General features: G+C 40.9%; 1 protein-coding gene across 1 annotated transcript; it reads right to left on the bottom strand.

Annotated features, from left to right (window-relative positions):
- Positions 1-8,151: 8,151 nt before the first annotated feature.
- On the bottom strand, positions 8,152-9,772 carry LOC122018482 (aquaporin TIP4-4-like). The gene is made up of 3 exons (XM_042575809.1): positions 9,611-9,772; positions 9,277-9,521; positions 8,152-8,641 (listed from the first exon to the last, which is right to left on the bottom strand). Exons 1-3 carry the CDS (start codon positions 9,735-9,737, stop codon positions 8,261-8,263), a joined length of 753 nt encoding a protein of 250 aa, XP_042431743.1. The 5' UTR covers positions 9,738-9,772; the 3' UTR covers positions 8,152-8,260.
- Positions 9,773-10,548: the final 776 nt, after the last annotated feature.

The raw sequence follows: 10,548 nt of genomic DNA, 5'->3' as shown, positions 1-10,548 counted from the left end.
TCAATTTACTTACTAGAAAAGGGTTTTGTAAGAGGTCAAATAGACCCAACACTATTTCTGCGTAGAGATGGTGAAAACATATTTGTAGCCCAGGTGTATGTCGATGACATAATTTATGGCTCAAATAACAAGGGCTATTTGAATGAATTTATCACTCACATGGAAAGTGAGTTTGAGATGAGTCTAGTGGGAGAATTGACATTCTTCCTTGGACTTGAAATCAAACAAACTTGAGATGACATCTATGTCCATCAGACGAAATACACTCAAGAGATGCTTAAGAAATTCAAAATGAGTGACTCTAAGGAAGTATCCACTCCAATGGCGACGAACACTCGCCTTGACAATGATGAGAATGGAAAACCAGTTGATCTAACGCAATATAGAAGCATGATCGGTAGTCTTCTATATCTCACAGCTAGTCGACCAGACATACTTTTTGCTATGGGCATGTGCGCTAGATACCAAGTATGTGCCAAGGAATCTCATTTAATTGCAGTTAAGAGAATTCTGAGATACCTTAAGGGCACAATTAGAGTAGGTCTCTGGTACCTTCGTACTGAGTCTTTTGATTTGATAGGTTATACCGACTCCGATTATGCTGGGTGCAAATTGGATCGAAAAAGCACTAGTTGGGGTTGCCAATTTTTAGGTTCATCATTGGTTAGTTGGTCAAGTCGGAAGCAACATTGCGTTGCTCTCTCCACAACCAAGGCTGAATACATTGCCATGGGAGAGAGTGTATCACAATTGTTGTGGATGATCCACACCCTAGAAGATTATGGGCTTTCGTATAAGGGAGTGCAAGTGCTGTGTGACAACATCAGCACAATAAACCTAACGAAAAATCCAGTCCATCATTCAAGGACCAAACACATTGAAGTGCGTCATCACTTCATTAGAGATCACATAGCTAGGGGAGACATTGCGCTCACATATGTTGAGTCAAAATCAAACCTAGCTGATATTTTTACCAAACCTCTTCCGGAAAATGAATTTAGTCATTTAAGGAGAGAATTGGGAATGTGTTTGGCTCAATAGGCCATTAGGACTTCATGATGATCGATAAGGACATTAAAATGACAAGAGGAATTGGGAAATTAATTTGGGCAACTTGGGAACATCTCACACAAACTATAAGGTTTAACAAATTATTTTTGTTTGCTAGAAATGAGGTGAGATGCTATGATCAGCCGAATTATTCAAAATGTATCATGCATCCCTTGAATAATTAGGTTGAAGAGACATAAATTGAGTATGGGGAAGACCATTACATAATTCATGTGTATTTGGTTCCTAGATCTTACTCATATATTCCAACCAAGGAAACTTGGTTGGACCTTTACCTAGAAATTATGTAACTTTGGTTGATGGACTGGTTGATACCTTTGATCGATACTTTTCATGATTTTGATTGAAACTAGGACAAGTCCTTGAAATAATGATAGCAATTTGGTTATATTTTGACAAACTTGAAACTAAACATAACAAGGTCGAAAATCTCAGTTTTCAAGCCTTGAGTTGTCTGTTTTTCTAAATGTCTGAAACTTTCGGACTATAAACAATTTCAGACCATAATCTTTAGGAAATAGTTATGCTTGTAGATTCTTCAGGCTCTAGGTACTGAATTTGGAAGTTTTACTAGAAAAACTTCTACGAATTATCGAACACCTCTACGAATTTCAGTTACTGAAATTACTGGAGAAACTTCAGTATCAGACACTGATCGGTCTACAGCCCGATCAGGAGAAGGTGGATCGGTCTGTCGACCGATCCAAAATCTCTCCAGACCATTCTGTTTGTAATCTGATCGGTCCAGGGACCGATCAGGTTCGTTTTATACGCCAGGAAGCCTACTGATCGGTCTACAGACCGATCAGGAGTTCCCTGATCGGTCCGGGGACTGATCAGGTCAGTCTGGCACGCAGAGAGGCTACTGATCATTTTCTGATCGGTCTACAGACCGATCAGGAGGTTTCCTGATCGGTCCAGAGACCGATCAGGAGGTTCACTGATCGGTCCGGGGACCGATCAGGAAGTTTATGATATCTCCTGATCGGACAGTCGTCCGATCATTTCGACACCTGGACACCGATCTCTCTTAAATCTTCCCAATCCTTTCTCTTCTCCTTTCATGCTAAAGCCCTAGCCGACACTTTTCTACACCTCAACTCTTCTCTTCTCTTTGCACGCCGAAACCCTAGCCAAAGCCCTAGCCAAAAGATACTTCAATGGCACCAAGGTAACTCCATACTTCCCTAGAACTACTCACCTTGGCATTTCAGTTTCATTTCTCACCATATCTGTGCATTTTGTTTTGACTTTCGGTTGTTGGTGGCTCCGGTGCTCACTTATTTGCCCCATTGTATCACATTGTTATACCTTAGGAAGAAACAAGTGGGTGAAGGGACCTCTAAGTCGCCTGAGAAGTCTAAGTCTAAGGCTCCCTCCCGACCTCAACCATCTATCTCAGGGAGATTCCCAAATCACCATTTTGAACAAGCCTTTAAACAACGGACCTTCAAATTGCTCCCTTGTAGGTCTGTGGATCGAAAATTCATGGACGAATTTTGTCCATCTGTGTCAGAAATCATTGCCTATTACAAACTCGATTCACTTGTCTATTTAGAATGAGATATCAATTATGACTTAGTATCTGAGTTTTATAACAACCTTCATCAAACTAATGATGTAAGTTATAAAACAAAAGTTGCTAAGCAGACTCTTGATTTCAGTTTCTCAGCTTTCTTTGATTATCTAGATTGCCGGAGGTGTTCAGGAAATGTCTTTTCTATATATCCTGATCTACCTGACCCCTTACCTTCACCCTTTGATATCTCATCTGACTCCATCTATGAGTATTTCTTCGGACATCCTAGACCGGGTGGGCTAGATAAATTAGATGTTGATTTTCCTACTTTTGCAGCCTTGAGATTATCTGCCCCAAATTACATTCTTTTTAAGATTGTCACAAACTGCCTTCTGCCAATCACATCTAAACCTTTGTCTGAGATCCGACCATATCATTGCCTGATGCTTTATGAATTGCGTCGGTGTCTCGACTTTGACATCATGTCTAGCATCTATTCTTCGATCATCTCCTATAGTGAGTCAAACAGCTTCACTGTTTATATGCCTTATGAGCATATAATTACAGATTGGCTCGAGACCCTTCAGATTGATGTCTCCAAGGGTAGAATAGTCAAGATGGTCAGGCAGGACTGCAGACTTGGGAAATGGGCATTTTCCAAGTCTGGCATCATAGGACAGAATGGGGAGGTTCGGTGGAAGGATGGGAGAGCACTAGGTGAGCTACCACGGGCACCTCCACGACAGGTTACGGCTGCTCCTGTTGCTGCTCCTCCTGCTGCTGCTATTGACGATGGAGAGGCAGATCCTGATCTGCGCTGGCAGATCGCCGAGCTGGAGAGTCGCATTGATCGACACGATGAGCTGCTGGTTGCTGAGCTCCACGGGCTGCGCGTTCGGATTGACCAGCGCTACGATGATATACGCAGTCAGCAGTTGGCGACACATCAGGCGATTATGGGATGGATGGCCAGATACCCACCTCCGTAGTATTTCCCAGGCTATCCATCCTCGAGCAGCGGCATGCCACCTCAGGGACCCACTCCTCCCGCTGATGATGCTCCTCATGATGAGGAGGCTGATTGATACACATTGTTCTATGCTGTCATTTTGATTATCTATGTTTTGGATGTTGTTGGTTGGATACTTATGTCTGACCTGGATACTTGCTGATTTTATATATTTATGCTGCTCATTTGCTTGCTTATGTTTCACTTCCTATTGGCTATTAATATGCTGTTCATATGCCATGTCTTGTATGTCTCTTATTTCTTTATCACTGTCTTATAATACACTTAGAGGGCATTCTAGGTGGATTAAAAAAAAGACAGTATGGGTTAAGGGGGAGTCTTTTAACGTTTTCTTACCTAATTCGCACCTTTTCGGTGTTTGACAAAGGGGGAGAAGATAACTAAGTTTAGAGATAAATGAAAGTTTGGTTTTAGGGGGAGGATCTTGATTCCCCTAAAATTAGGAAAATATGAACATTTCTGATCTAAACTTAAATCGTGTTGTCAAACAACAAAAAGGGGGAGATTGTTAATACAGTCTGACCTGGCTGTTGTTTTGATGTTGACACTGATTTAAGTTTGTATCAGATATTAATTTAACTCAGACTGATTAATGATCAAGGTTGATCATGTGGAGAGGAAAAGTCCAAGTACGGATACATGGCACGCGAAGTCGGAGAGGGCTCGGTAGCTCGTTCTCCGGACTAGGTCAGAGAGGGCTCGGTAGCTCGTTCTCCGGACTAGGTCAGAGAGGGCTCGGTAGCTCGTTCTCTGGACCGGACGAAGTCGGAGAGGGCTCGGTAGCTCGTTCTCCGGACTAGGTCAGAGAGGGCTCGGTAGCTCGTTCTCTGGACCGGACGAAGTCGGAGAGGGCTCGGCAGCTCGTTCTCCAGACTAGGTCAGAGAGGGCTCGGTAGCTCGTTCTCTGACCCGGACATGGAAGTCGGAGAGGACTCGGTAGCTTGTTCTCCAGACTAGGTCAAAGAGGGCTCGGTAGCTCGTTCTCTGGACCAGGAAAACGTTAGGGTTTAGGGCTGGGGAGCGCTAAAACCAACAGAGGCATTGGATCGGTCTGTTGACCGATCCAGTGATACTTTGGCTGTATGGATCGGTCTGTCGACCGATCCAGTGATACCTTAGTTATCTGATCGGTCTGGTGACCGATCAGTAACCAAACAGTACTTCACTGTATGTTATCTGATCGGTCTGTAGACCGATCAGAAGGAAGCGAAGACTCAGAGGACTATAGGGGATCGGTCTGTGGACCGATCCACCTATAGGTTGATCGGTCCACAGACCGATCAGAAGCCTCCCAGACCGATCAGGATATGTCCTGATTGGTCCAGAGAGCTATGGATCGGTCTGTTGACCGATCCATAACGATGTCGTTTATCTTCTGATATTTCTCTACGATTTCTGATTCACCTGATCTAACTATCTGCTGTAAGCTTTTTGAGTTACAGATTGCAGGTGTCGTGCCAATGCTTGAATTCAAACTAAGCACCATCAAAAGAATAAGACCAAGTGCTCTTTCTGCTGTGTTTCACTGCAAATTGTGTAATTGGAGCGTCAACGTTCACTGGCTGTGATCAGTTGGCAACAGCTTGACTCTTGCTTATTGGTTCGAGCTCAGAAACACCAGTGAAGACCATGGATGGTATTGGTGTGAGTTCAGAGAACCAGATGAGGAGGAAGAGTGATTGGCGACGTCTGAGTTGGTCGCAGTGATTCGATACAGGTGACAGTGATTCGGCTCTGGCTGAAGACAGTGAGAAAGCAGAGCAATAAGAAGAAGGAAGAAGAGAGGTTTGAAGTAGATTTTTTTGAAAAACTCTCTGTCGATCAAGCAAGAGGCTGCGTGTTTGAGCTCTTGGCTGAGGAACTTCTTCTGTCTCTGCGTTTTGATTTCATCGTGGCTGTAAGTTGATTGTTCATAACTTTTGGCCACTAAACTCTGTAAGTCTTGTGCTTCATTTTAAATCTTTTCTGAGACTTTGTGGAGAGGTTACTCCATCGAGAAGGAGAAATACTTAGCCGAAATTTGTCCGGGGTGTGATCTACCGAAAGATCAAGGGATCGTCCACCTTACGGACACGCCGAGGAGTAGGGGCAAGTTATCCCCGAACCTCGTACATCCTTGTTGTGTTAGTGGTGGGTTGTTTCTTTTCCTTGCATCAGTTTTCTTTTTGCTTATTTCCACTGTGCTAACAAGTTTTTGTGAGGAATTAATTTTGTTTTGAGTGGAGGCTATTCACACCCCCCCCTCTCTAGCCATCCGAAGGTCCTAATAGTAAGCATCTACCATCGATGCTCACAAGGTATTCCTCAAAAAAGTATTTAATGTATACCTTATTATATCACGATTCTCCACCTTTTGGCCGATCGTATGTAGTCCGTTAAGAAGGTCTTGGATCTAAGAGTGTAATTGGCTCGCCGATTCACCATCCTACATTTTAACATTATATAACTTATTTAAAATTAAGTCATGTTTGCTTACCTTAATGTCGGTGGTCCCCTCGTACAATTCAATTAGCTTTTCCCATAGGTCCTTCACACTTGTGAACGGACCGACTCGATTCAGCTCCTCTTTAGTTAGGCCACATTAGAGTGTCTGAGTTACTTTGGCATAGGCCTCGATCATCTTCATCAGGTGTGGGTCCTAATTATCACATTTTATTGGTGCTCTAGTGTCGTCGAGTGATAGTGCAAGTTCGGTTTTGATGCTTATCCACATTTCTACTCGGGTCTTCAAGTAGTATTCCATTCGACCCTTCCAATAGCTAAAATCCTCACTGGAGAAAAGGGGGTTATACGGTACTTTAGCCTTCTTGTGTTAGTATTAGCCCTAGTACCAATTATGAAATGATTATAATAGGCTCTTGTTGTATCATATTTCATTATTAATAAAAGGCAAAGTTGATTATTATATTTGTTTCAATTCAGTGTCGATTGAATAAGTATAATAATGTCCTTGGGTAGTAGGTTCTTATCTACATCATATCAATTTGTTGAATTGATAGTGAGATATTGTAGATATACATAGAACACTACTCTTAACTATTCCTAGTCAAGTATTAATATACAAGGACAATATTAATGCATTGAGACTAGCATGTAGGTCAACGGATGACTTAATCTCACAAGTCATGAATATGAGATATTAGGTTGACACATGGATATATATATTAGAGAATATATACTGAATGACCTTCCATGAGAATATTTCATGGATCGTTATATGAGTGTTATAAACATTCTCATGTGACTATTGGTATGAATAGTCTTTAGACATGAAGTCACTATGGTTCCCTATATAAGGAGTTGTGTACTTTGGTATCGACAAACGTCACCTGTGGCAAGGTGGACAATAAAATCGATTACTGGTATGCAATGAATTATACGAAGGGATGTGAGTGATGTAGATGGGATTTATCCTTTTCATATGACGGAAGCGATATCTGTGGGCCCCTTGATTAGTAGGACACAAGAAAGCATGGTCATGCACAAATGAGTAAATATGAGATATTGAGCTTATTTGATTGGGTATGTCTACTTAGAGATCAAGAAACACAAAAGTTGATAAGAGGATGACACGATCTATGCCTCATTGATCAATCTAGATATCAAGGATAGAGGGACCAAGTTATACAAGATAATAGCCACGACAGGTTAGGTCAAATCTCGACTTTCTCATCACTTGGGTAGCAATGATACCTTTCTAGATGTTACTCATTGTTTATGTATCTAAATGTTGATTTGGGTACATTGCCAACGTTACGAGAACCTATTGGGTCACACACAAAGAACAAGTAGATATGGAAATGGGTTCATATGATGAATCATTAGATTAAGTCTAATCCAAATTGAACTTATTGAGTTAGACTCAAATGGATCCAATTGTTGGATTAAGTCCAATTCAAACTAGACTCATTGAGTCAATTCGAATAAATGAAATGATGATTCATTGAATTCAAAATTGCATGAGAATCAATGAGTTAGATTGTAACGACTCGGCCCCTCGGCCCCTTGGGCGGCCCAATTGGCGACCCCTTATGTCGTTGACCGACGACCCTCGGCCGTGCGGTTACTCACTAGGTCTTCTCACCCCTGGCCAGTGGGTTTTTGCCTTCCCCAGGATTCGAATTCTAGACCTCCAGGCTAAGTACTAGAGTTTATGAATCCTAGTAGCCAAGTGAGCGTCTTTCACATGGCTACCAGGATTCATAAACTCTAGTACTTAACCTAGAGGTCTAGAGTTCGAATCCTGGGGAAGGCAAAAATCCACTAGCCAGGGGTGGGAAGACCTAGTGAGTAACGGCACGACCGAGGGTCGTCGGTCGACGATATAAGGGGCCGTCAAATGGGTCGCCAGTTGGGCCTCCCAAGAGACCGAGTGGTCGGATCGTTACAAATATTCATTTAGCAAAAATTAACAATGTAGTATTAGAATAAAAATATATATATTTAAATTAAAATTTACGATTTTATTCAAATTAAAGTGCCATTAATTAGCACTTTTAAAAAAAATATATATCCAACTTAATTTCATTACTAGTGCAACTATAAATCTAACATTAATTAGATAAAGGAAAACATACACAACCATTTATTCACTAGATAAAACACAATATCTCATCTCAAGCTTTCACTAATTCAGCCCCTTAGAAATCGTCAGAGTGTCTTGGAAGAGGCACATGAGTCGATCTTACCATGAACACTTGGTCGTAGAAGATCCCGGCTAGGCCACCGCCGACGAGCGGCCCGACCCAATAAATCCAATGGCCCGTCCAATTCCAATTAACTAATGCCGGTCCAAATGACCTGGCTGGGTTCATTGATGCACCGGAAAATTGACCACCGGCAAGAACATTGGCTCCAACCACTAGACCCACCAGTAAGGCCCCAAGTCCGACCGGGATGACCTTCTTTGGATCCACCATGGTGCCGTAGACCGAAAAGAGAAGAGAGAAAGTGAGGACAATCTCCATTATCACTCCTTGGAGCGCACCTATTCCGGCAGCCAAAGTGTGGATTGGTGGGTCCTATATTATAACGATATTCATGTGCATGCTTAAAAAAATTATCAATAAATTAATATAAAAATAAATAAATAAAGGACAATAATTTAATTAATATATAGATGTGAAAGGTAAAGCGAAGAACTAGTGAAGGTACAATAATTTTAATAATGTGGACATGAGACAGCAATGCTAGCTATCAAGTCCTTTTGGTTCATGAAAACTCTATTCAAATAAATTTCAAAATTGTTGTAGTAGTTTTAAATAAAAAATATTTTAATAATTTTAACATTAGTCAAGAGGACTCAAATACGAATTAAAATTATTCAAATACTATTTAAAGGACATTATGACACATGAAATTTTGATTAATATGATTTTAAGAAGAATCGGATCACATTGGATCATCTTAATATATCGTTTTATTATATATTACAAGATAGTATTTCAATCCTGACTTTTATATTATATCATAATAAATTTACTGATTTAGATCAGAATATTTTTAAAATATAAGATGCCCTTTTTATTTTTATTAAGTTTTTATGATAATAAAAAAATGCCTTTTGATTTTTTTTATCCTAAAAAACTATTAGTTAATTTAGAAAAATCATTTTTTGGGGGCAAAATAAATAGTATAAATTGAAAGAATGTATTACGAGTCCGCCGGTGAGGAATTTGAGGAGGAAGCAGGCGACGGTGGAGCCGAGCAGCTGCGCCGCCATGTAAAGAACTGACCGGACGACGCTGATGTTGCCCCCCAGCGCCAGCCCCAGGGTCACTGCTGGGTTCAGATGGCCGCCGGAGATGTGCAGTCCCGCTGAGATCATCACCGCCACCACCAGCGCGTGCGCAATCGCCACAGCCGTCAGCCCCATGATCGACTCCCCTCCCGCCATCTTCTCTGCTCGTATAGAAAATTAAACAACGTCGCACTTTTAGTTAATTAGTTAATTGATTTAGAGAGGAGGCGGATCGGCGAGTTGTGTTCACCGGCGGTCATTGCTGAACCAACTCCGGCGAAGACGAAGAGGAAGGTGAGGACGACCTCGGCGAGCACGGCACGGATGGTGCCGGGCTCCACCGCCTCCCGGTGGTCTCCCAAAGCGATCTTGGCCATGGTTAATGGAGAGTGGTGAGTGCTTGGGCTTTATAGCCTCCTAAGGCAAATGGCTGGAAGAGAAAGGCTAAGATAGTTTTTACAATTTTAAAATTTGGAAAAAAAATAATTTTTTTTAAAAAAAAGTATCAAAATATGGAACGATTAAAAAGGCATCGTTTTTATTTTTAATCGAACGATGCTCCACTTCACCACCAGTCTTATCCTACCTCACTGTCAGTCTGTCACATTTTATTTCTCAGTATTTGTGATGTCAATATACCAATCATGAATCCGTAGCAGTAAACATAAATATTTCAACTTTAATTATTATTAATAAACTGTTTTAGAATTCATAACTGCTCTAATATAGATACTTCATCTCTGATTAATATTACTCAATTATATTATATTACGATGCTTACCTGGTAAACTCCTTGTGTAAATTTTTTTTATATATATATTTTAATTTCTTTAGATTTAATATTATAATCTAAATCATAAATCCTAAAAATTAAGTTTTAAATTCTAAATCCTGTGCTCTAACAAAAATTTTAAAAATATATACTAGATGCTCATAAGATGAGCACCATAATGTAAATATGGTAACATTCTTGATATACATATAGAGGTTTGATCTATTGCGCATCCTCCATATGTGGGAGTGTCCGCGATTGAGAGCCGTGCACCCACGTGGGTTCATCACCACGTGGCCGCTTGCCTCAATCACGAACACTGTCACACAATAGATAGTACACAGTGGATCAATACCTTATATCTATAAAATATGATAAATTTTTTTATTGAAATCAATTTATGATTATTATCTAGG

The sequence above is a fragment of the Zingiber officinale genome, chromosome 9A (assembly GCF_018446385.1).
Source record: "Zingiber officinale cultivar Zhangliang chromosome 9A, Zo_v1.1, whole genome shotgun sequence".
Classification (NCBI taxonomy): Eukaryota; Viridiplantae; Streptophyta; class Magnoliopsida; order Zingiberales; family Zingiberaceae; genus Zingiber; species Zingiber officinale.
This window is presented reverse-complemented; position numbering and strand designations above follow the sequence as displayed.

Excerpts from the sequence above, each read along its gene's own strand:
- LOC122018482 (XM_042575809.1), bottom strand. The coding sequence starts at position 9,737 with ATGGCCAAGATCGCTTTGGGAGACCACCGGGAGGCGGTGGAGCCCGGC. Across the intron at positions 9,522-9,610 it reads TGGTTCAGCAATGACCGCCG|AGAAGATGGCGGGAGGGGAG; the intron begins GTGAACACAACT and ends CTATACGAGCAG. Across the intron at positions 8,642-9,276 it reads AATTCCTCACCGGCGGACTC|GACCCACCAATCCACACTTT; the intron begins GTAATACATTCT and ends GTTATAATATAG.